Below are 25,463 nucleotides of genomic sequence, written 5' to 3'. Positions count from 1 at the left end.
GAAAGGCAGTAGGTTCTTTAGACACATCTGGACTTTAGGTTCCCGTGGGACTTGTGGAAGGGCATGGGGACCGTGAGTGGAAAGACTAGAGAGGCCTGACGTTTTTGGGGTTCACGTTGGTGTGACCTCTGAGGAAGTGGGTCTGGCCCCTCATCCTGTCTGAAATAAGCAGTAAAGTTTGCTCACGGCTGTGCTGCACACCTTTGTGACCTTAGTCCTGGAATCCCCACTCCTGTCAGCTGACGACTGCACCTGCTTCTCAGTCCACATCAGGGGAGCAACACAGAACTGCCCGTGATTGGCTGGAAACCACCACTGTTCTCCAGGACTCCCTGCCAAAGAATTACCACCTCCACACTGCACAAGTTCAAAGACAAAGCTTGTCATTCATTCTGTAACTGTAATTGACAGCGCTGGGTTAGGCATCTTAGTAGCTCTCATAATTTCTGATCTGGTCTCTTATGGTGAATCTTCAGTAATAAATATTTGAATGATTTAGAGATCAGGCTTCAAGATAAGATACTTCCGACAGAGGTGAGGGGAATCTAAAATTCACCTAAATAACACAAAAGGGCTCTGGAATACCACTGCTGGGAGACGGCCTTCCAGATTTACTCAGACCTAGGGTAGGGAAACAGACCTAGACAGAGAAAGAGATATTTCCGGGAATCAGGCCAGTCTCCGCAGACTCTGGACAGAGGTGGGACGGCACCTCGGGAGGGGAGGGAGAGGTGGCCGGTTCCGGTCTGACGGCCCCTCTCTCCGCGAACTGAAGCGGAAAGCAAGAGGGCTCTCAGGGGCCAGGGGTGTCTGGGCCGGGCGGGTCGAACGCCCAGGGCACCGCGCCCCGCATATGCCGCTCCTGCAAGGAAAAGCTCTGGGTGCGTATGCGGCTTGTCACCTCCTGGGTGCGCAGCGTGAGCCCGAAAATGTCCTCGTGATAGCGTTGCTGATCCTGGCGGGGGAAAGAGGGCGGGAGATCAAAACCCAAGTCGGAGTTGCCGGCGGGAGTGGGTGCGGCCCCCGGCCCCCGGCCCCCGGCCCCGCCCCTCCGCACCCGCAGCACGCCGATGACGTCGCCGGCCTCATCCAGCTCCATGTCGCCCTCTGTCGCCAAGATGCGCTGCACCGTCTGCAGGACGCTGGTTGCCATGGTGACATCGCCGCAGACAAACATGTGGCCCCGCTCGAGGCACAGCACGCGGTGCACCTCAGCAGCCAGCTCCGTCCGCAGGATGTCCTGCACGTAGGTCTGAGGGGAGGCGGGGTCAGGGGCAGATCCTGGCGGGGCACCAGGCAGGGAAGGGCAGGCCCCGGGGGTAGCGGGTAGGGTGGGTCCTGGGTGCGGGAAAGATACCCAGCGCACCTGGTGGGGCCTTGGTGCGCTGGGGTGGGGTCTCAAGGGACGGAGCCAAGTAAGGGGCGGGGCATGGGTGAGGGTGGGTGAGACCCAAAGGGGCCTTGGCGTGAGGGTGGGGCCGAGGGGGGGCGGGCGTCTGAGCGCCACTGGGTGGGAGCTGAGGGGTCGGGCGGAGGGCGCGCACTGCAGGGGGCGCGGCCGGCCTGGGCCTGGGCCTGGGCCTAGGCGCGCCGCTGGAGCGCACGTCGGTTCTTCCCCTGTCCCTCGCTTCGGGTTGCCGCTGCCCCCTCAGGGTCCCGCACCTTAGGGCTGTCGGGTTCCCGGGAGAAGGCGGTGAGGACGCGGCCAAACACCCCGCGCTGCTCGGCGTCCTGCACCTCCTCGCGGTAGAGATGGTCGAGCTGGGAGCACCGGCAGCCGAACACCAAGGTCATGGGGGCAGGCTGCAGCCCTGCAAGCATCACTGCGGCTTGGGAGAGCCCCCCCAACCCCCTCCCGGGGACACAGCCCTAGTGACACCTCCCACTGGCTACCCTCACCCAGGCTGAGGGGCCCACCCTTTCCGGCAGAAACAACCACTCAGCTGTTCGGCCTCTAGGAGGGTCGGGATGCTGTCACAGAGATCCTGCCTGACGCTGATTTACAGAGAAGCCGAAGGTCACAGGAGGTGGTGACTTCCCTCTGGTGGCATGGCCAGTAGTGACGCTGTGCTACGCCTGGGGCTTCTGACTCCATGCCCTTTGCACCGTCCAACGCTGCAGTCTGAGACTGTCTGGCCCCTTCCCTGCTCTAAGCCCATATTCTCCCACACCTTCAGTTCCTGCACTCTACACCTTCCTCTTAGTCACAAGCTCCCTTCTTTTGATTTACCAGCTCCCCTGGGCACCCCATGCCCAACCTGAACACCCTGTAGCTTCCTTGGGTCTCAGACACACCTAGGTGACCTCTGACACAGTCCAGAGTCCACCTGGGGCATATCTGTCTTCTGAGTCCCAGCCCCATCTTCTCCAGACATCCGGGTTCCCTTTGTTATTAATCCAATCCAACACTACTTTGTGCTGGGCACCAGGAAGCCAGACCAACAGGGCACTGCCCTTGCCTCTAGGCCCCCGACCCCCTGGTCTAATAAACTTCTTTTCACCTTTGTGGCCCTGTTCCTTGCCCTCTTTCCGACCCGGTTCCTGCCGTCTAGCCCCCCTGCTCTTTTGTGCCCCTAAGTCGTGTGACTCCCTCCTGCTTTCCAGTCATTCCCTTGGGCCCCGGCCTCACCTTTGCTCTCGATGTCGTGTAGCCGCTCCTGCCAAAATCCCCGGAAGGGGGCGATGCCAGTGCCCGGGCCCACGAGGATGCAGGGGAGGCTGGGATCAGGCGGCAGCCGGAAGGAGGGAGCCCTAGCCAAGGGACCCGCCATCAGGCCCACTTTGTTTCCCCACATCCCCCGTTCTGATCAAGCTCAGCAGGGTTGAGAGAGGAGAACTCAGCTTCCACTGAAAATGGGTTAATGCATGTGTCTGGCTCATAGTAAGCGCAAAGTGTTTAATAAAAGAACTTTGCTGATTGGCAGAAACTTCTTGGACCCGTGGTTTCTGGAGGTTGGGTCAAAGGAAATAAAGCTTAAATTTGAATTGAAGAACGTTTTGATGTGTCAGTTCAGGAGATATAGAAAGTATGGGGAAGGGAAGGACAGACAGCCTTTTCGTTCATAATGGGTTCACTGAGTGTCTTTATTTTAAACCATAGCCTCGACATTGGCATTTGGTTTGTGTTCACTAGATCGGCAGTTTATCTGTAATTTAGCCTGCTGGATGGGTTTGGGTCACTAGGCCTAGCTGGTGCCATCCTGGCAACTCTTTGTCCCACCTGAGACTTCCAGCTCCTGGGTGCTGGATGGGGCAAGACTTCTGAACACAGCAGGAGGGAAGGGTATCCTGAGATCCTTCACTTTCCTTGGGTGCTCAGTGTTACTATGGTAACCTAACCAGTTCTGCCCGGACTAAATGCGGATGGGGCACAGTTCCCAGGTACCCTGCCTGCCAACATCAGACTGACCCCAGAGATGTAGGGGGGCACACAGTACACCGTCTAAAAGCAACAGGGCCTGCTGGATCGAATCCCAGCCCCATCTCTGGGAACTGCAGTTTCAAGATAGGACCCTAAGTCCAAATTAGTGAAAGGCCCCAAACTTAGCCAGAGTTGTGAAGTGGGTGCCCCGTCCTGGATATGTTAAGTGGGGCGTCCCTGCTCCCAATCACACCCTTCACCAAAGCTTCTGCCCTCACCCTGTGCAACTGCCGGCAGATCCCTCCACCTGTCCTCGGCCATCCATGACGCACTCTGCCACCCCTGCTGGGACACTCTCTTCTTGGTGCCCTTCCTGCCCCCATCCCCCGCAGTGCCCACTTACCCCCTGATGAAGCAGGGTACGGGGTCTCCAGTCTTGAGTTGGCTCAGCCATGTGGAGCAGACTCCGTAGTGCAGGGGACCCAGCCCATCTAGGGGGGTGGGGAGGGAGGGGGCCAGTGAGGGGTCCATCCCGGCCGGGGTCACTGTGTGGTCCTGGCCCTGCCCCTGCTCCCCAAACTCACCTTGGGTCCTGTATGCCAGCACAGCTACTGTGAGGTGGATCTCTCCTGGATGGGCGCTGGGTGCTGAGCTGACCGAGTAGTACCGGGGCTGGAGCAGGGGCAGCTGGGTGAGGAGTAGCGGGGCAGGCAGTGCCACGGATGGGAACTGCTCGAGCACCTCCAGCAGGGTGGGGCAGCGGAACCACTTCCACTCCTCGTAGCGCCGGGGGTCCTGGCGGGGGCAGGGGGCGTTGAGCTTGGAACCTTCTAGCCCTGCCTGATGACCTCCCTTCTTGACCCCTCCGGAGCTGAGCCTCCTGGGGTTTCTCCCTCCTCAGTAGTTCAGGCCAACAAACATTTCTTGAGCACCTTCTCCGTGATTTTTTTTTTTTTTTTTAATCCTTTTGGCTGTGCTGTGTGGCACGTGGGATCTTAGTTCCCCAACCAGGGACTGAACCCGCGACCCCTGCAGTGGAAGCGCGGAGTCCTAACCACTGGACCGCCGGGGAAGCCCCCTCCATGCTTCTTTAAGGCGAGAGGATTCAGAGATGAGTAGCAACTCCGGAGCTGGGTCTTAGAGCCCCAGCGCGATAGCCAGGTGGGCTCCCCTGCTGGCTTGTCCTGCCTCACTGGCCCCTGCGCCCCACTGGGGTGCCCCCACCTGGCTGAGGGTCTCGAGTTGCTGCTGCTCGCTGGGCTCTTCCGCCAGGGTGCTGAGCAGCCGAAGAAGTTGAGGGCTGGGCGGGGAGGTGATGTCCAGGAAGAAGGTGAGAGCCTGGCGCAGTGTACACGGGGGAAGCCGGGGGTCCCGCACCCAGCCGGGAGGAGGGCCACCTGGGGGGGGGGGGACACGGGAGCTCTGAGGACGGGGCTGAGCCGGAATTGCATTGTCTGGGGAGTACAGGGGGACTAACCACCTCACGGTGTCTTATCAGAGGCTTGGCCCTCGAACAGTGGTGGTGGGCCTGTATGGGCAGCCCCCGTGCGTGTGTGTGTGTGTGTGTGTGTGTGTGTGTGTGTGTGTGTGTTTGAGGGCCCCTGCTGGACTGCTGTGGTCTGGGCTCCTGCCTTTCCCCACCCAGCTTGTTTGAACTCCAGGCACTGGTGCAGCAGAAGGTAGACCAGATGCCAGCTACAGAGCGGCCTAGGCTGCCGGGGGTGGGTGGAATGGGGAAGCCTTTGGAAGGAGCCCAGAGGGAGGGGCGGCCTTCTGCGGGGGGGTGTTGGGGAGTTCTGAGAAGGGAGCCGCCCTCAGGGGACCGTCCAGCAACAAGGCCAGCCCGTCAGGAGGCGGCACAGCGCCTGTGAGTGGAGGTGGCCACTTTCCACCAGATCCTGAACCTGAGGGGACCCTGGGGACCAGAGGGATGGAGCCCCCTGACCTGGGCTGCCCTTCTCCAGCTGCTCCACTGCCACAGACTCGGTGGGCGGCGGCGGATCCTCCACGCGGCTCATCAGCGCCTCCACGAGCCCCGGCCGGTTGGGCGGGCAGATGCCTATGTGGTCCCCCGGCTGGTACTGGAGCCCCTCCTGGCCTCCAGTGTCCAGGCGCACCAGGATCGTGGCCCGGCTGGGGGTGGGGAGAGGGGGCAGTTATAGGAGGGCTGGGCAGGAGGGGGGCAGAGCCAGGGTCTGGGGGGGGAGGGGCAGGGGCCGGCGTGGTGGGGCCGATTGGTCCTCCTCACGTGGACTTGCTGCTTTGCAGGTTTTCCACCAAGAGGACTGTGGCCTGGAACATCTTCCGCCTGTGCACGTGGATCAGGCCTGAGGGGCGGGGGGCAGATGAGACAGAGCCGGAGCCGGGGACCCGGGCCTGGCCCCTGAGTGAGTCGGTCCCGGGGCCCCGGGGGAGCTGGGGGTCCAGCAGAGTCAGAGTGAAATCAGGGCCGCACCTGGCAGCAGCTGGAGGCCCTCGGCCTGGGCGCTCAGCCGGTACCTCTGGCGTTTCCAGCTCCGTTTGGGGCTGAAGATGTCCTGGGCCGCGGCCTTGGCATCCTCCCCCACGCAGAACGTCTCACAGGAGGCCTGGGGGGTGAGGAGGTGAGGGCTGAGGCCCTCCAGCCACCAGGGAGGGCCTGGGCGGCGAGGAGCTCAGCGGCGCTGATGCGGGAGATGGAGCTGGGGCCCCAGTCGCCACCTTCCACCCCTGGGGCTGCCAGAGCAGAGGCGCCCGTCTCAGGCTTGCACCTGTGGGACAGGCAGCCCCTGGGGGCAGGAGGGAGAGTGGAACCGAAACGGAGGCTGAGGCTGACGGCATCGTGTCCTTCAGCCCATTTCGTGTCTTGGCCGCTGTGTTAGCTATTCCTTTGCATGTATTTTTGTCACGTCCACTTGTTAGTTAATCTGGTGAGTGTTAATCTCAGTTAATCTGGTGAGTGTCAATCTCGTGTCCCAAGGAGCACAGAGCTTGGCACACGGAAGCTTCAGCGAACGCATCTATGCGTTCAGACCTGTGTTCACATTCTCACTCCTAGACTTAACAGCTTGCAAGCCTCCGTGTCCCCGTCTTTACACCTCCTTAGGGTCTGCTGACATGCTTATATAAAGCCCTTAAGTGCTCCTGGAGTGGGCACAGAATTCCGGGGGCCTTGGGAGGGGTCTCCGGCTGTTCTGTCTTCCCCTGCACTGCACACCAGGGGCTAGAGGGGGCCCCTGGGGCAGGACCCCTGGGAGGGTGTGTATCCTATTTGCTTCTGCTCAGGTGCAAGCCTGGCAAAGCGCTTGGCCAGCCATCAGCTTGAAATCTAGGGCTCACCCATGATTGGTTGCTCGCTCTCCTCCCATCTGTATCACCAGTCCTGTTAATCTTTCTTTTGTGTGTGTAAAGTCTTGTATCTCTCTTCCTTCCTTCCTTGGCCCCCTCCCTTCCTTCCTACCCCCACTGCTCCCACCCTGGTTAGCTCAGAGCCTTCCTGCTTCTGGCTGGATGCTTGCTCCTCCCGTTGGCCCTGGGTCTCTAAAGTGGTGTCCCCAAGCCTCATGCCCGCTCCTCCCTTCTCGGCCCACTCCCAGCTTCCTGCCGATTCCCTCTGTCTGGATTCTTTAGTCTTCTTTCCCATTCCCTCTTCTTCTCCCCAGCAAATGCTCCACCTGTGCTGGCCGGCCCTCCTCCTGGGATGCCCTCCTGCTGGGATGCCCTCCTCCTCGCCATCAGTCCAGGCCCGCTGAGCTCAAGCCTGGGGACCTTGGCGGGGCCAGCGCTGCCCTGGGGCAGTGTTAGGACTGGGAGAAGGAGCCCCGTTCAGCTCCAGGCGTAATCCCCAGACCAGGCAGAGCTGCTCTGGAGGAAGCCCAGGCTTAGCAAGTCATAGCCCTGGGCTGGCCCCTCCTGTACTCCCCTAGCCTAGGACCCCTTGCAGTCCAGGCACCGCCGCAAACCTGCCTAGCCTCTGGCTTCCTGTAGTTGCTCAGCTTCAGCCCTTGCCTCTGACTAACGCTCTCTTGATCCTTCCCTTCTCCCTCCATCCTGCCCTGCACCCCTCCCTCTGTACCCACGGGGGAGGGTGCGGGCAGCCCGTGCCTGCCTGAGGCTCCCGCCTGCGCCTGCAGGGGCCCTAGCTGCTCCACCCGTGCTGTCAGGGCCATGTCGTCCCTCACCACTCAGGACTCAGCCAGAAGGGCTGGCTGTGCAGTGGCAAAACGAGGGTGGATTTTGGAGGAAGAGGAAGGGGCCAGAGAACACAACGAGTCCGGGCATCAGTGAGGGCCCCGCCTCCGTAGGTACGGCAGGTCTCGGGAGCAGATGTCCAGGCTGGAGTGCCTCGGAATTGGGGGGGGGAGGGTGGCGGGAGCGAGCCGTCGGGACGGGCCCCGGGGGCTCACCTGGAAGGCAGCCTGGGCCCAGCCGCGGAAGGCCTCCTCCTGGCCGCATAGCTCATCGCCCTGGCCCAGCTGAAGCAGCCGCTCCCCTCCCAGCTCTTCCAGCCGCGTGTCCACCGCACGAGCAAAGGCGCAGAAATGGGGGTACGCCCGGGAGCCCAGCCCAAACACACAGAACCTGGGGTGCAGGGAGCCGTCAGCGGAGGCCACCTCGTCGCCCGCTCCCCGGGGCCCAGGCAGCTTGCCTCCCCCGTTGCTCCCCTCGCCGAGCCTCCCCGGACCTGAGGGTCCCCAGCGCCCCTGCGCTGTCGGTATTACTGGACTCCTTCCTCTTCCGCCGCCAGGAGGACACCAGCGGGTCTGAGCAGGAGATGCTGTTGAAGCGGATTTTGTAGCTCCTGCAAGAGAGGAGGGAGACGGGGTGTCACAGGGGACTGGAGGCCAGGCGGGGCCCGGACGCGGTCAGGGGACAGCCTCAGGGTCTCCGGAGCAGGCATGGGATTGGGGCTGCGGCCCCAGGGGGTCTCTGAGCCTCCAGGCCCTGCCTCCTCTCCTGTCTCTGAAGGAGACCTCAGGACTGACGGCCCCTTAGAGCCCCGGGGCCTGGAGTGGGGGAATCACAAGGATAGAGGGTGTCCTGAGGCTGCGTGAGGGCTGAGGCCTCCGCTCAGCTGTCCTCCAGCTTGTTGGGAAAATGACGTGCGGAGCAGCGGGAGAATTCTTTACACCTCCTTTCCCTTTGTGTCTCCAGATGCCTCACTGTCCCCCCGCCCCCAAAACTCCCATCCCTACTCACTTGTGTTGTTCTGGCCGAGGGGAGCTGTTGTAGGGGCCCGACATCTCCATCAGGGCCGCTGCAAAACTCTGGCGAGGGCAAACGTTGGCATCACGATTAGTTTTGTTTTATTTCAAACTATACAGAAGTTCATACTACACTGGACTGGCCCTTGTTATTATTATTATTATTTATGACCTTAAATTTTAATTTGTTTTGAACATTTCAAAAAAAGAGGTATTGGCTTTTTGAAAACATTACAGAAGGGTGTAAAGTAATAAAAGAGAAACTCTTCCCTTCCCTTCCCTCCAGTCTCATCCCCCAAGGCATGTGTACCATGGACAGATGTTAAACTTTCTACAGTTTATTTTTTAAAGTAAAAATGGGACCATATTATGTTTACCTGCTTTTTGTCAATAACCTGTCATGGATATCTTTCCAGGTCAACACACCAAGATTGACCTCATTCTTTTTTTTTTTTTTTGGCCGCACCATGCGGCTTGTGGGATCTTAGTTTCCTGGCCAGGGATCAAACCCGGGCCCCCTGCAGTGGAAGCACAGAGCCCTAACCACTGGACCGCCAGGGAAGTCCCGGACCTCATTCTTTCGAATGACTCCATAGCACCCCATCATTTGTAGGTACCATCATGTATGAGACTTCCCCCTGCCTGGGGACATCTGGGTGGTCTATGCACAATGCTCCAACACTCATATACGCCTGTTTCCTCCTTTGCATATTTCAGTAGGGTAGTCCTTAGAAGTGGGACTGCTGAGTCAGAGGATTTAAAAGCTTGGTGGCGTGGTCAAATGGTCCTCTAGCGTCTTGACGCTAGAGGAGTGCTCTTTCCTCACTCCCGTCCACACTGGATGTGACCAGTCCAATCTGATAGGTGGAAAAAGGCTCTCAGTCTCCCTGCATTGCCCTGATCACTAGTGGCACTGATATCTTCTAGGAAGCTGAGCCGTATCATATGCTGCCACGGAAATAGCTTAGAACTACATGCGACAATCTTTACACAGGAAAAAACAAAACGCGGCAAGGCCATAATATCCTAGGGTTAACTGTAGATGCATTTAGATGGTGAGTCTACAGGTTCACCATAATGAGCACGTACTACCTTAATTTTATTTTTGAACATTTTCTTGAAGTGTAATGTACATACAGAAAAGCACCCATGTTATAAATGCACAGTTTTACAGATTTTCGTACACTGAACCTACCTGTGTAATCAGCATCCCATCAAGAAACATCACCAGCATCCTAGAAGTCACCTTGGTGTCACCCCACCCCAGTTACTCCCCACCCCCTCTCTGGGGTAACCACCCGGTCTCCTGATTAAAACCCCACGGAATTGTTTTGCCTCTTTCTGAAGCTGATACAAAGTGAGTCCCATGGTCTGATTCTTTCGTGTCTGGCTTCTTTCCCTCTGCGTGATGTTTGAGATTCATGTTTCATTGTGTGTGGTTGTAATTTGTTCACCCTTATTGCTGCATTGCATTTGAATAGACCACGATGTATTTATCCATTCTACGGCTGAGAGTCATTTGAACTGTTTCCAGTGTGGGGATATCATGAACAGTGCTACTATAAATATTCTTGTTTGTGTTGTTAGTAAATATATGCCATTTTCTGTAGGGCAAATTCCTAGGTTTGCTCCATTTAGAAAAATTTGAGGTAAAATGTACATACATTGAAATGCACGGAACTTAAGGGTGCAGTTCAATCAGTTTGGCTGTACGGCAGTTTCATTAAAAAAAAAAAAAAGTTAAACATAACATCTACCCACTGACCTAGCAATCCCACTCCTAGGTATTTATCCAAGAGAAATGAAAACATAAGGCCACAAAAGCCTTGTACAGAAATGTTCATAACAGCTTTATTCACAATAGCCAAGCGCTGGAAACGGCCCAGGTGTCCGTCAGCAGTGCAGGAGAGAAATAAACTGCTCATGCCATGGGCGTGGCTCAGCCATGGAGAGGAATGAACCACTGAATCACTCAACAGTGAGATGAACCTCCAAAGCAGGGTGAGTGAAAGAAGCCAGAATACCGTGCTCCCCTATCTATGATGTTCTAGACCAGGCGACAGGAATCAGGACGGTGGTCGCCTTTGGTGGGGAGATTGGGAGGTGGATTGACCTGGGGAGTTGACAAGGGGACTTTCTGAGTAATGGAAATGTTCTCTGTCTTGATAGGGTCGTGGGTCACATGGATGTAACTATTACTTTTATACTAAAAAAAGTTAGTGAGTCTAGTTTCTTTAAAAGGCAGATCAGAAGCAGGACTGAATGGGCAGCAAGGCAGGGGAGAAGGCTTCCATGGGCATTCTGCTCTAGGGGACTTCAGGAGGTACTTAGTGCTAAGAAGGCATTTAGAAAGAGAAGCAGATAAGGGCTCCAGAAATGAATGTTCCTGGGGGCGGCCAGAGACAGAGAAGTAGGAAAGACAGTGATTAACAATAAAGTGTTCAGTGGTGGGACTCTAGTTTATTTCTTTCAAGATTTGTTCAGAAAGTGAAGTTTCCTAATCTCTGTTGGCATCTGAGCAGTGCTTTTTTCTTTTGTTAAGAAAAGAAGAAATGACAAAGCTGAGATCTCGCTTTAAGTGTCATCTTTCCCATTTGTCAATGCCTGGCCAGCCAGGAAGTGCCTTCCGTGTATTAAACACTTGCTCTGATAATGGAAATGACCTGGGGACCCGGCTAAGCAGGTGTATCTGCCTGTGTGTGTGTGTGTGTGTGTGGGGGGGGGCAGCCGCAAGGGTGGGCCTGGAGTGTGGCTTGTGCAGGCCCTTGGGTCCCAGTGGACTGTCCACGTTCCTACTGTCACGGCATCTCCGCTTTCCATCATGGGGTTGGGGGTCCTGCCCTGCCATTCCAATTTTGAGTCTCCCCTCATTCCCAGCGGCCCCTTTCCTGGCAGGCCTCACCTCTCCATTCTCTGGGGGATCGCCATTCCCAAAGGTGCTGGTCACCACCAACACCAGCGTCTCGTGCTCCAGGGACACCACGTCATACTCATCCATGCACAGGACCTGTGGGCAAGGAGAAGACCATGTCCTGGGGACTTGTGCTGCACTGCCCTGGTTCTTTTTATTCTAGCCCTCCCGGCAGGGCAAGATTCAGGCCCCGACTCGATCCCTGAATCCCTGAGGATCCCGGGGTTCCTCGTGGGCCCTGCCTTGTGACCCTCTCCTGTTCTCCAGGGTGTGTCTGAAGGGGGGGGGGCAGACCCCCCCCAGCTTCTTTTCAGATCCCTGCCCTCTGGGCTCAGTCCTACCCGAGGGTCGAAGGCCTTCCGGAAGAGCCTCCCCAGCTGCTGTGCGTAGCTCTGGGCCCGGCCGGTCTCGGAGGCGTACAGAATGGTCGCCTTCACTCGCTTCGCCATCACGGTGCCCATGAGTGAGGCAGAGATCTTCACCGCACTGTGGGCAAGGGTGGGGTGAAGGGGTCCCAGGCGCACGGAGACAGGGCTTCCCCAGGCGCGTGACCCAAGCAAGGTCTTGGTGGGTGTGGAGGGGTGGAGTGCCCAGACCACTGCTGGCGACGGGGGGAGGGTCTGGGTGGTGGGGGGGAGGGCAGCACTCCCAGGGCACCTACTTGGCCACTTCCTTAAAGGTCTTCTTCCTGGTGATGCCGGTGCCCTTGGCTGTGCTCCCCTTCCAGGGGTCTGGCTACAGGGAAGCGATGGGGGGGGTGGGAGTGGAGGGAGAGGTAAGGAGAGAGAACAGAAGGTTGGAGGCCCCTGGGGCTGCTCAGTTAGAGCTGGCATGGTGGGCAAGAGCCAGTGGGGTGGGCACCTGGTAGCGGAAAGCAGGGGACAGGACATAGTTGACCATCTCCTGATGGAAGACTGGGGTGAGGCTGCCCGAGATGGGGGGCACGATCCAGGCCCAGTCGGCAGGGCAGCCCCCCCTGGCCTTTTGCTCGTTCTCCAGGTGCTTCATGAAGGAGGCTGTGGCAGCGTGGTGGTCCACGATGGTCACTTTGGCGAGCTGGGGTGAGGGAGGGAAGGAGGGACGGGCTTAGACTCAGCCCACAGACCCTGCACTTACGTCACCCCAAACCTAACATCTACCGTCTTCCCTGAACCAGTGTCGCGCCTAAGTGCGGCACGCGTGGTCAGGCTCCAAATCCAGCAGGCAAAAGGAGCTCCAGTCTGTGCCCTCTGTATGCCTCCCACACCAAAAGAGCCGAAACTCTCGAGACCACATAGAGGTACTCAGCAGGCACTAGCTTCCTCAAATTACAATGCTCAGCGTGCCCTCGTCCTGGAATTAGAGTTTCCAGAATCCAGTGGGCCCCACAAACTGCAATACCCACTATGCCCTGGGGACCAGAATTGCTGAGCATGCACTAATCGGCTAGGTTCCCATAATTGCAGCGCCTGGGACTACAGGCCCGGCGTGCCCCGTGGAACTCTTTCCAGCTTTCTCCGACCCCCGGCCCAGTTTCTAAGTGCCTCCCTCTCTTCCAGCCCCAATCCCTTGCGCTCCTGGCCAGTCGGGGCCTGTGTACCTGGTAACTGTGCAGCACAGCCAAGTTGATTTCCACGGCTGCCTTGTCTTTCCACAGGGATGAGGTGGTCCGGGTATCCAGGTCCATGCACACGGCCACATCCTGGGAGCAGAGGTGCACGGCAATGGTTGGCAGGGGGCGGGGGAGGGTGGGTGGAGAACATCTTTGTCTCCAGCTCGTGAGTGGAAGGGGTGAGGGTGGGTGGGTGGCCAGCAGGAGGCCTGACTGCTTCATTTGGGGCTGATTCAGGTTCCTGCCTGCAAAGGCACCACAGGGCAGAGAGGGACCCTGGGGCCGGCCACTTCTCAGCCCCGGGCCTTAATTTCTCATCTCTAAAATGGGTTTTAACATGTTTTGAGTCAAAATATGCTTTGAGAAACTGATGAAAGCTATAGCTACAGCTCCTATCCCCAGAAAAATAACTGCATCTTCGCACGCAGGCACACACACCCCTTTGCCCTGACCTTGGTGGTTCCAGAACCCTCCTCTGCAGTTCTAGGTCAGGAGGCAGAGCAGACCTGACCTTGTTCAGATTCTCCATGTTGCCGACATCCTATACGTGCCCCCAACCGCCCCGCCCCACTGGTCCTCACCTCCAGGATGTTGTAGCGGTGAGGATCACACAGGTCCCGCGTGCCAATCTCCGTGCTCATGTACCAGCCGCTGAAGGGGGCTGCAGGGAACTCCAGGCCCCCAATTTCCAGCAGCATATTGGACACTGCTGGGAGGGCGTACCAGCGCAGGCCCAGGGCCGAGAACCACTCCAGCCTGGGGGCGTGAGGCCGTGGGATCAGCCCCGTGGACCCTTGCCTACCTGGCCACCCCCTGGGCAGCCCCCGCCTCCACCCGTCCCGGCCCCTCTCGTGCTCACGTGGGGTGCTCCAGGGGCACCTCGAGGACCAGTTCGGGGGGCAGAACAAAGAGTTCTGGAGCCTCATCTGGGGCCTGCAGCAGCAGGGGCAGCACATCAAAGCGGCCGTTTCCTGGGGTCCAGCCGTGCTGGATGCAGAGCTGCGGGGAGAGGGGCCGGAGGTGGGAGCGAGGGGCCCAACCTTGTGCCCTCCTCAGGGACCCCCTTCTTTGGCATCTCCCATCCTTCATCTCAGTGAGGTCCCCTCTCTCCCTGCTGTGCTGACCGCTCTTTGACTGGACCCTTTTGCCTCCTCCCAGAGCCCTCGGGCTGGCCGCCCCATTTCCACCTGCCCACGCCCACCTCGGTGATCTCCACGTTGGCTGGGTCCCCCCTCACGGAGCCGTCCTGCTGCCTGTAGCCCGCGTAGCGCACCAGTTGGCTGTTCCAGATTCGGAAGTCTCCGCGGCCCGGAGTGCGCTGGGGGAACACTGTGATGGCCGAACTGACGTGGGGACGAGAGCGGGTCAGAGCCCAAGTTCACTGCCTGTGCCTGGGGGGGGGGGTTGGGGTCTCGAGCAGGGTGGGGGGCACTCACCGGAGGTTGCCCCGGTTGGTGGCGTACTTGATATGGTTGCAGATGCAGGTGAACATCTCCTGCGCAGAGCTGCAATCCCGCGCATCGAACACCTGAGCCATCCGAGGCAGGGAGACAGGAGGGAGGTGGGGGTCTTGAGTCTCAGCCCCAGGAGAAGGCAAGGACGCAGGGCAGGGACTAGTGACCTTGTCTGCAGCCTTCAAAGGCTGGGGGGGGCGGTCACAAGCTGTGACCATGGTACCTTCTCCTCTCGGGAGCCTCCCTGACCGTTTGCACCCACACTGACCCTTCCTGCCCTGCACCCCACACGCCCGGCGTAGTCTGGCCTGTTTCTTATCTGCTTGCTGGGGCGAGTGTCTCCCCACCCCCCACAGAAGCTGACTTGGCACCTGGTACAGAGGAAGGACCCAGTCACTGCCAAACTGATGATCGGGGAAGGGCACCAACTGATGGGGATGCCGCCTGGGGGTGTGGGTGGTGGGTTCCCCATTTCTCATGGTGCTCGAGCAAAAGCAGGTGACCCCAGCCAGTCTTCTGACTCTCCTTGAGCACACTGATGACGGGAAGGGGGGTGGCTGCAGCAGGTGGCCTACGGGGACGCTGCCCATCCTGACATTCCGAAGCAAGGAGGAGCCATCCTGACTGGTGGGGTGGAGGCCCCAGCAAGAGACTGGGAGGTCCCTTTCCTGCTTCAGGGAGGAGGGGACTTGCGTTGGTGATAGGGGCAGCGGTGACAGTGGCTGGCCTGGGGCCAAGAGCGGGGTCAAATACGGAATCTCTGTTGGGTTCAGAGTTGAGCTAGAGCTTTGAACAACTTAAAGCATTTTGTTAAGTGTCAGACAGGATTGTTCTGATTTTATTTGAGCCTCCTTTGGGATTTACTCAGCACATGGCTTTCTTCCAAATTCTCTGGTGTCCAGTTACAACTAAGGAGGCCAAGGTCATGGATCCAGCTCCCCTGTGGGTCAGATTGCTTCTCGTAGTGCCGGGACACAGGCTGTTCCAGTAACCCACGGGAGCTGTGAGTCATACGGCGGGGCGTGTGAAGGAGGGTGTGAGGCCGAGGCTCTGGGGGACCGGGAGGGGGCAGTGTGTTTGGGGTGAGGGCGCTGGGCTGGGCAAGCGGGGGCCTTTTTGGGAAGACTGCTCCTGTTGCTCTGACCATACCCCCCAGGGATCACCGCTCAGCTGTCCTCACCTACTCAGTGCGTCCGTCTGTCCATCTGGGTGATTCTCCCCCCACCCCAGACAGCCAAGGCGCTGCTATGGGGCTGAACGACCAGGTGTTAGCTGCTGGGCTGCGGGCTCCCCTGGGGTACCAGTCTCTAAGGGAATGGGCGGGGTCTCCCCACTGCTCGGGAACCCCGCCGGGAGGCCTCAGGAGACGTCGCACCCCATCTTTTCCTCTCCTGTGTCCCCCGTCCCCACGCTGGGTGCTGGCGAGCCAGCCACACCTGCAGCTTCCCCCACTGGATCCGGCCCACGCAGCGGGGGGCGTTGCGCCAGGCCTGCTTGGCCCCGAACACCAGCTCGCTCTCACGAAGCTGGTAGGTGCCCGTGGCCCCCACCTCGGCTTCCACTTCCTGAAGCCGCTCCTTGTGAGCCTGGGAGCCGCTCCTGGGGAGGAGAGGGGAGCAAGAGGAAGTCGTGGGCCGGGGAGGGCCCCCAGGCTTGGTGAGGGTTTGGCGAGTGTGGCGGTGTTGAGCTCCGGCCCCACGTGGTACCGGGATGGGGGGAATGCGAGGGGCCCCGGGGGAAGTGTCACCGTCTCTAGGTCTCAGCAGGACCGAGGACAAGGGTGGGCTGCGGGTCTCGGGGTGGGGGGCTCACCTCTTGATGGAGCTGTAGTACTGGTTGATGAAGTCCCTGGCCTGGCTCAGCAGCTGCTCAGGGGGTGGAGGGCCCTGGGAGGGTCGGCTCTGCAGTTTCCGTGGAAACACCAGGGAGCCCAGGCAGCGTCTGGGGGTGCAGGGCCCGTCCTGGGTCGGGGTGGGGGGCGGTGGCCGAGAGAGCAGGGAGCATCAGGTCAGGACCAGATCGGGGCTGGGGGGCAGGGCCTGGAGGCAGAGTCTGGGGCAGAGGGAGGGAGGGTCCCGGGAGGTGTGGGTTGGGCCCCCCCCCCCCCCCCCCCCCCCCCCCCCCCGCTAAGACTGGAAATAGCCGGGAGGTTGGGCTGGGTCAGGGAGGCTGAGAGTGATCAAGTCCCTTGCACGTTCCTTGGCTCCTCAGGTTCTTCCCGGTCTCCTCTCCCTTAGAGGGGACGGGCCTCGGCCATCTTGACCTTGACTTGGGATACGGGGGCTCCAGGCCTTACCTGCTGTGACTGCGCACACAGAGTGTCGTACGTGATGCTCCCCACCTCCCAGTTCTTCACACGGGGGAACTTGGGCCCCTCTGGAGGCCGGGTTAGCTGGGGGCTGTGGGGAGCCGGGCTGGGGTCATGGGAGAGAAGTGTGTGACCCTTTGGACGTGTCCCAGAGACCTCTCCGACAGCATTAAGCATCCAATGATTGCTTGCTTGCTTGCCATGTGCTTTCTCACCCTTCCTCCCAGCCCTCGCAACAGCCTTGGAAGGCAAGCAGTATTGCACCCCGTTTACAGATGGGAGATCTGAGGCTCAGAGAAGTTAAGGATCTTGCCAAGGGCCGCACGGGCAGAGCTGCCCCTTCTCCACCCAGGCCCGCCTCACTCCTCTGGATGCTCAGCCAGACCCTGGGCTCCCGGGGCTGCGGCGCTGGGATCCTGAGACCCTGGCCCAAGCCTGGGTCCTCATCCCCACTGCCTCCTCTGGACATGGGGTGTCCAGCCCCCTGAGGTTGAGATGAGCCCGGCCTGGAGGGGACGGAGCCCCAGGAAGCCCCGGCAGGGATTCCTCAGTCCAGATTTCCCTCCGGCCTCAGAGGCCTTATCACTTCCTCCCAGGGCTGCCAGCCCAGCCTCGGGGAGGAAGGGAGGGACGCGGCCTCCGTGCGCCTGTGCGGCCAGGCCCCCGGCCCCTTCGCCCTTCCGTGCAGAGATGCCTGCAGCCTGGCCACCCCGGCTGGCCGGTCACCCCACCTGGCCTCGGGCTGCGTCCTTACTCTCTCCAGGGACCTCTGCCCCAGGGGGGCCCCTGCTGGGGTCTGGGGCTGCAGGGTCAGTTTTGGGGCTGATGGCCAGTGGGAGGAGGGGCCTGGAGCAGGGGAAAAGGGCCTAGCTGCTCTGTCTTCTCAGTTCCTCCTGAGGGCCTCAGTCTCTCCCCCATCCTCTCACTCCCTTGTACCTACCTCTCCCCAGCTCCTTTCCACTCCTGTTAAATAATCATGGCTGTTTGTCGGTCTTGCCGTGAGCTAGAAACTTACAACAACTCCGTGGGGTCAAGTACTGCTATATCCATATTTTGTATAAACGGAGGTTCAGAGAGGTTAAGTAACTTGCTCAAAGTCAAACAGCTCTTGGCAGCAGAGCGGCGTTCAAACCCTGGCCATTCGCACCTGGTAAGCTGGAACCCTTACCCCCGACCTTCACCTGTTGCCTGCCGGCCGGTCTCCTGTCTGAGCCTCCCTGACCATCTTGTTCTGTCCATGCTGACAGCCGTTTGGGTTGGCGACCTGGCCCTCCTGACTGGGCTGCAGGCTCCAGCCCTTCCAAGCTGGGTCTTTAGGCCTTGACATCTGCCCCCCTGCCACCTGTTCCTAGCCTCCGCAGCCCTCACCTGTGGTCTGGCGCGGGCGGGGGTGCGGGTGCCGGTGCCCGGCTGGGCTCGGGTGCTGGGGAGGCCGGGCCCTGCTTGCTGCACAGCCCGAGGCCCAGCCCTAGCCCCAGGCCGCAGGGTGGCCCGGGCTCCTGGCCCACGCTCTTCAAGTTGCCCATGTCGGCTTCGGCCGCGTCTGCTCTGTGGCTCCCGGCAGAGCCTCAGCCTTTTCCTTAGGAAGGGGAGGGGGCAGTGGGAGGGGGCTCTCCACTGCTGGCCCTCGCCCCGCCCCTGTCCCACACACAATGGGACAGGAACAAGGCCGGCTGGGAGGCTCGAAAGCCTCGGCTCCATGCCCGCAGGCCCGGAGGGTGGAGGGCCGGACGCCTGGGTTCCGCTCTGAGGACAAGGGAAGATAAGTGGGAACCCAGGTGCCTGGCAGACCCCTGGGGCCAGAGTGCAGGAGCTGGGGTGCAGGGGAACGGTGGGGTGGGCTAGCCAGAGCGCCAGAAAGACCCTTCTGTGGTATCTGACCAGAGGGCAGGTCTTCCACCTCACCCTTGCTGGCCTTGCCCTGAGGGGTCGGGCAGAAGGGGGGCACTGTGGCAGTAGCAGGCGACGAGTCCCTGCTCTTAGTGACCACAGGGACCTCTAGGGTCACCCCGGTGCTCTCCTTCACCACCTTCCCTACATCTAAGCGCTCCTGGACTCCTACCTTTGAGTCTTTGGGGGTTCTTGGGGGTACAGGCCCAGCAAGGATACAGTGACCCTTTGTCCTTGGGTCTGGCATTAGGGTATCCCTTTCCCTCCCAGCCCCAATTTCCTGGAACCCCCGCCCCCTGTGACTCAAGTGGGGGACACAAAAGGGCAGGAAGCTGCCATCCAGGGCCTCCACGCCCACCCTGTCATACAGTGACGCATGCTTCCCTGGGGGAGGTAGGTCAGCAGACAGATCCAGCAGTCAGGGCTGGGGCAGAGACTGACCACTGGGGAAATCTTGGGGCCCTAGCAAGAGCGGGGTGGGGTGGGGTGGGGTGGGATTGAAGGGAAACTACAATTCCCAGAATGCAAGTGGTACACATGGGCACTCTTCAGGTACCTCAAGGAGTAGTGCATGCTGGGGTTTGTAGTTCTAAGCCATCTAGGGGCTGGAGAAAGGCCATGAGCTGGGGCTCCTGGGTCTACAGGGATCCAAGCCTGGCGGATTTGAGACCACAGAGGCTAAGAGAAACTGTGAGAAAGAAACGGAAGTTGAGAGACTGGGATAGGCAGAGACAGGGAGAGGCAGACCGGCAGACAAACAAACATGTAGATTTGTGTTGGCTGGACTACTTTGAAAAGCAGTGGAGGATATGATTGGTGTGGGCCTGGGTGGGGGGCGGGCAGGCGGACCCGCCGGAAGGAACGGGCCGTGCTGGGAGCTCTGGGATCACACCAAGAAGGTGGGGTCTGCCAGTTTGGAGGGAGGAGGGTGAGGGGGCTTTGTAGACACGGACAAGCCTGAGCTCCTGGGCTTCCAGAAAACTTTGCTGCCCCTCCCTCAGCCAAGGGGCAGGTGAGATGCAGAAGCACAAGGCCTGTGCTCATCCCGGCTTGCCCCCCATGGCCCTGGAGCCCGAGGCCCCACCCCGCTCGCCTTCCTTTCTCAGGGAGGCAGGAGATGGGAGCCAGGCGCCTAGCTCTCAGATACTTTTCCCCACCATGGCTGAGGCAGACAGACCCCACTTCTGGCTCCCATTCAGGCACCAGCTAACATGCACACGACTGAGAATGACTCCTTTTTCCAGATTCCAGTTAATGGAGCTGTGGCTGGCCTCCCCTGGGACAAGGTGGCAACAAGCATCGGATGCTGAAGTCTTTACGACCTCTCGCCTGCAGCACTGACCATAGCCCTTCCCTGTGGACTCCGGACCTTGGGGTCTCCCCTCCCCTCTGCGCTCCACACTACGGCCAGATTCATCTCGAAATCAGGACTAACGTCATGCTTTGGCTCCCCCTGAGACCTTCAACCCAAGGTCAACACACTGGCCCAGCCCTCAATTTCCCTGATATGCTACTCACACCCTCTGTTCTAGAAAAATGGGCTTCCTCACAGATTCCCAAACTGTCCTTGTGTTTTCCTGCCCCCGGGCCCTTGCTTATGCCGCCCCCTCCTCCTCTCCCTTAGCCTTCTGACTAAAGGAGATCTTTCTTTTCCTTCCTCATGGCCCAGCCTTGGCAGCCCAGGAGGACCAGAGGGGACCTGCTGCAGGAGATACAGGTATAATGCCCTCAGACTCTGCCCAGCAGCCAACCCAAGACCACATGCTCCCCCAAGGCTTCAGAAAGTCCCTGAGCCCCGGAGGTACGTGGGCTCACATCACTGCCCACCAGGGGCCTCTCCAGGTGGTCTTCCTGCGGCGTTCCTGTTGGCCTGATGAGACCATCTCAGGGCTCCCTGTGGTCTGAGGCTGTTCCCATCCGGTCCTCCCTCCCCTCTCCTTTCACAGGTGTCAGACCTGCATCCTGTTCCAGAGGCTTTCCCTCCCTCTCCGTTATCTTTCACAGGCATGAATCTCCTATGCTTCCAATTCTTTCTTGGTGTGCTTCCTGGAGGATCTGACCAACACATGGCCCCGCTATGTTTCCTCTGTGAGGTCTTCCTCCAACCCCCTTCTCCAGGCTCCCCAGGCCACGGGAATATCTCTTGCTCTGGTTCCTCCCAGCGGCAGTTCTTGGGCAGCTTGCTCTGTCCGATCTCTCTTCCAAATGAACTTGTGTGCTCTGGAAGCACACGGCAAGTTCTGCTCATTTGCTCTCCTCAGGCCTGCGTCTCCTGCACCAAGGAGGCGCTTTGTGAACATTGGCTTGTTCAGCTGCAAATGTGTGCAGCCCCCCAGGGGCCCGCAGCTGTGTTCCAGAGGCAGTTGGAGAGGGGCCGCTGAGAAGGGAGTCAGCGAGACTGGTGGGTCGCGGTGGGCAGAAAGCACGGGTGATGGAGCCAAGAGGGGGCCTTCTCTGGCCACAGAGAGGTTGGGGACAGTTCAGTGCGGTTGCACTGATGGCGGGGACCAGGGGGGCCTGAAGTTTTGGTGGGGACCTGGGTAGAGGGAGCCACAGCAGGGATTTTAGGAAGAGAGGGAGAAAAAGTAGAGCTAGAGAATCAGAGGTGAGGCTTTTACCACAGGGAAGTTTCCCTTTGGCCGCTTTTCCTGGAGTTTTGGCTGGCACTGCCCCGCGTGTCTTAACTTCCATCAAAACGGACTCTGGCATGCCTGACGGTTTTTGACTCTTCCACCTCTGGGATGGGGCCCTTCCCATCCCTCCCCAGGCCCTGCCTTGCTCTTGGCTGGCCATCCCCATTGGGCATTAAGGCTCAAGTGGCTCAGTGGCTGACTGCTCTTCTTAGCTACCGCATTTTAAAGAATAACTGCTGGACTTCCCTGGCGGTCCAGTGGTTAAGACTCTGCCCTTCCACTGCAGGGGGCGCGGGGTTCTATCCCTGGTCAGGGAACTCAGGGGAACTAAGATCCCACATGCCGCATGGCCAAAAAAAAAAAAAAAAAAAAAAAGTAATTGCTGAAAAAACAATGATTTCAAAACCCGCAGAGTTGAAGTTTCCACCAGTAGGAAAGAATTTTAAATTAATTAATTTATTTTTTCTTAGCCACGCTGCACGGCTTTCAGGATCTTAATTCCCCGACCAGGGATCAAAACTGGGCCCCGCAGTGAAAGCACCGAGTCCTAAGCACTGGACCGCCAGGGAATTCCCAAGAATTTTAATTTCAAATTATGGTATTTCAAGCTGGAAGGGACTTTGCAGAGGATCTGTTTGGGAATCCAGCCCTTCGGTCTCTGACAGTGGCGGTGTTTTCTGCAACTGGGTGGGGGCGCCCAGCCCAGCCCCCAGCGCCACCAGTCCTGGTCCGGGAGGGTGACAGACCGTTCTGTGGGTGAGTAGCCGGGCCCTTGGCGCCTCCTGCCCCCTCAGAAGGCAATAAGCCTTGCTCCTGACTTCCCTCTTGCAGCAGGAAGGCGCGCAGGGCTTGGGGTGGGATGCGCTGACCTTGGGGGAGGGAAGGCCTGGCTCCTGGGGTGTGTGCAGGGGCTGTGGAAGGTGGCGGGCGGAGGGAGGAGGCGCGGAAGGCCCTTGCTCTTTATAGCCCAACCCGGGGTTGTTCAGTGTGAGCTGGAAGTGCCCCACCCTCCGCACTATGAGCAGCTTCCTTCCTGCCTGCTGGCAAGCCTGGGTGGGAAGCCGAGGGAAGGGAGGCGGGGAAGCAGGCAGAGGGGAGTGGGGCAGCCCTCTGTGGCCCAGGGAGGCCCCTGCCCTCCACAGGATGTAACTCCTGTTGGGAGCGGAGAGGTTTGCTGAGCTTCCAGACTGCAAGGCGGAGGCCGGGCGTTTGGGGAGGGGCTTTGGGCAGGGTCCGGGGTGTTCAGGGCTCAGGCTTTGGAAGACGTTGCCTGTCGGAAAGGGGCTGCTGGCCGGCACTGGGGCGGCGTTCAGCAGCCCGGCCCTTCTTGAGGAAGCCACATGGGGGCAGCAGAGAGCTGGAGAGAAGAGATCGGAGTGGAGGCCTGAGCTCAGACACCCAGACCCTCAGACAATGAGAGCCAGCGTGATGGAGGGACAGTGGGGTGTGCCTCTGGCCCAGCTTGGGTGGTGGGTCCACACTATCCCTCTGGGACCCTGAAGTGGTTCGTCTGCGTAAGCCTGAAGTTCCTGATGATGACTCTGACCAGCCCACCCCCAGACCTTCCCTTGGGAAAGCCCCTGCTTCTGCGCAGACCACAGGGGTGTGGTGAGCTGAAAGCGCAGGGGGCACGTCCAGCGGGGCCCGGGGTGTGAGCAGCAGGTGCCCCCCGGCTCCCGTGAGAGTCCGCAGTTCTGGCAGCTGCTGGGGAGTCGTGGTTAGGGTTAGGGTACTTGTAGATGCCACCCCATCCCGCAGGTGGGCTCCCTAGGGCACATCGGCCCTGTTCTGGAGACTTCTGCTTCCTGGCTCTCAGACTGGTAAGAAAGTCATGGGAGAATCCCAAGACCTTGCCCTGGGAGTGACAGTGACCGTCGACCTTTGGGAGCTCCTGGGGAGATGGCACTAACTTCCTGAAGGAAACCTGGGTGTCTCCAGGCCTTGATTCTTCTTGAGGTTTAGACTCTTCCTTCTGAACGGCGGCCCTGAGTGGATTCTGTGTCTCTGTGTGTGTGTGTGTGTGTGTAAGTATGAGTATTTGTGATTGTGTATGGATGTGTGTGTCTATCTGAGGGTGTATGTACGTGTGTATGTGTGTCTGCGTGTGCATGTACCCTTGGGCAGTGTGACCTGGGGCTCAGTCCGTGACCTGCCTCTCCTTCTGGTCCCTGACCTTCCAAAGCTAATTTGGGCCAAGAACATCAGGGTGGGTATAAATGTTTTCACATCCTTGGGGACTTGAAAATGCCCTTTGTTCCTGGGATCCAGAGTGAAAACGAGGAGTTTTTGGGGTCAGGCTGAGGCTTCTCGATTGATGACCATGGGGGCCCCTATGTCAGGCCATGGGGGCCCTACGTAGAAGGCCATGGATGTCAGGGATCAGTCTGACAGGCCCTACCCCCTTCCCCTCTCCTCCTCTCCTTCAATCCCTCAGTCTGACCCAGGTTGCTGGTGTGGTTGCTGTGGTGCTGGGTCTCTCGGGAACTAGGGCTTTGAGCAACCAGTGTGCCCAGCATGGAAATTCCGTAGCAACCATCACTGGGGATTGGCTGGGCAGAATCCCTTCCCCCTGGCTCTCAGGTGCCCGGGGTGGGGGGCAGGCACCCTCTCCAAACCAGTGTGGGAGGAGAAGACTTTATATCACTGCTACTGATCTGTGAGATAGAGAGACCCTGATTCCAAACCCTGATACACCTTCAGTCATTGTGTTGTCTTTTTTCCTATCCTCCCAACCAGATTATAAGCCCCCTGACCCCTAATGACCAGCAAACGAGCCATTCCTGGTATATTTGCTGTCGATGGTGATCTGGGACTTTCCTGAGTCCTCATTCTGTTGTCTGGCTTCCTTAATTCTAGTCTAGGCTGCTGCAGGAATTGGTCTACCTCTGCTTTAGAGGAGCCTGATTTAGATGGTGTTCTGCCTTGTGGATCCAGAAGGGGGAGTGCCTCCAATCCCTTTTTTTTTTTCTTCCCCAGGGGAGAAAGACAGAATCCTGGCTTCCTGGACATTCTGGGCCCCCTGCCCCATGATTGGCCTCTGCTGTCACTTTCACACCCTCACCAGCTTTATCTTCCTATAAGAAGGCCCCAAGCTGGACTGATGTTCTTCAGAGGGACAGAGAGGAAGTGTCCTGACCGCTGTTCTCAGCTCAGCCAAATTCTCCTCAAGCCCTGCTCCTTTGTGAAGCCTTTCCTTCCCTTTCCAGCCTTAAAATGATCTCAACCTGTTCTGAAGTCAAAGTGTTCATTGTCTGAACCATTACTTGGCACTTGGGGTCTAGGACCATGTGACTCATCTTATTGGCTGCCATTATTTGTATTTGGCTCCTGTAATATTGTCTATTCACGTGTAAGCATCTTTTCTTCCCAACTAATTGCAAACTTTTTAAGGCCCAGGGGCTGGATTGTATGCCATATATTTCTCTAGGGGTCCCTCACAGCATGGGACACATAGAAAGTGATGGGTAATTGTTTGTCAGTAGATTGGGGAGATGATGGAGTGAGAGACCTGGCTGGATGTGAGTTCTCTTCTCTGGTCCTTCATGTTGGCTGATGATTCATGGGGTGGAATGGATACCCTTCAGGATATGGAGCTAGTGTTGGGTTAGCATTCCCAAGCTCATCCCTCCCACCCAAGCTGGGGTAGGCTCTAAATTCTGCCTGATGAGTTTAGCAGAATGAACAAGGAATAGTTCTGGAGAGCTGACATAGCCACCTCTGTATCTAGAGCTCTCTGGGTCTTGTATCTTCTCTCTCTCTCTCTCTCTCACACACACACACACACACACACACACACACATCTTGAATTCTCAATTTCTTTTAGCTCTTGTTATATGTGGTATATGATCCCTGACCTGGCCTGGTGAATGCGATGGGGAAATCACTTGACTGAGGACTGGGGGACCTGCTTCTGTTTCTCACTTGTAGCACGACCTTGAGGAAGGGCCTGTACTGGTCCGAATCTGTTTTCTCATCTAAAATATGAAAGTGTTTCTTTCTGGCTCTAGTATTTCATAAAGCAACAGAAGACTTCAAGGGAAAGAGTTGCAGGTGTAAAGGTCAGAGGAGGATTCATATCTTTTCCTTGATGACTTGTGTGGAGGTGAGGGAGGAAGGCACATTCTGGACGTTT

At 58.6% G+C, this 25,463-nt stretch overlaps 1 protein-coding gene and 2 long non-coding RNA genes across 4 annotated transcripts; 2 read left to right on the top strand and 1 right to left on the bottom strand.

The window, feature by feature from the left end:
* Positions 1–366: 366 nt before the first annotated feature.
* Positions 367–18,385, bottom strand: NOS3 (nitric oxide synthase 3). Of its 2 annotated transcripts, none has more exons than XM_082398885.1 (26): positions 18,177–18,385; positions 16,797–16,914; positions 16,313–16,461; positions 15,937–16,099; positions 14,483–14,574; positions 14,248–14,389; positions 13,906–14,045; positions 13,628–13,802; positions 13,035–13,136; positions 12,317–12,511; positions 12,117–12,190; positions 11,797–11,941; positions 11,447–11,551; positions 8,540–8,607; positions 8,025–8,141; positions 7,747–7,921; positions 5,817–5,949; positions 5,610–5,688; positions 5,307–5,494; positions 4,586–4,758; positions 3,946–4,156; positions 3,765–3,852; positions 2,630–2,751; positions 1,663–1,811; positions 1,058–1,252; positions 367–955 (listed from the first exon to the last, which is right to left on the bottom strand). In XM_082398885.1, the coding sequence occupies exons 1-26, from the start codon at positions 18,332–18,334 to the stop codon at positions 794–796; spliced, it is 3,618 nt and encodes a 1,205-aa protein (XP_082255011.1). In that variant the 5' UTR covers positions 18,335–18,385; the 3' UTR covers positions 367–793. The 2 variants fall into 2 exon arrangements, with proteins under 2 accessions (XP_082255011.1, XP_082255012.1); XM_082398886.1 differs by having other exon boundaries at positions 16,797–16,899.
* On the top strand, positions 5,663–10,545 carry LOC309631956. The gene is made up of 2 exons (XR_014246660.1): positions 5,663–5,748; positions 10,409–10,545. It is a non-coding gene; the product is annotated as an uncharacterized lncRNA (long non-coding RNA).
* On the top strand, positions 16,923–25,093 carry LOC309631955. Its single transcript, XR_014246659.1, has 3 exons — positions 16,923–17,617; positions 19,943–22,087; positions 24,308–25,093. It is a non-coding gene; the product is annotated as an uncharacterized lncRNA (long non-coding RNA).
* The last annotated feature ends 370 nt before the right edge of the window (positions 25,094–25,463 follow it).

The sequence above is a fragment of the Balaenoptera borealis genome (genome assembly GCF_965194805.1).
Source record: "Balaenoptera borealis genome assembly, chromosome: 7".
NCBI classification, from domain to species: Eukaryota; Metazoa; Chordata; class Mammalia; order Artiodactyla; family Balaenopteridae; genus Balaenoptera; species Balaenoptera borealis.
The sequence above is the reverse complement of the archived record's forward strand: the minus strand, read 5'-3'. Positions and strand labels throughout refer to the sequence as shown.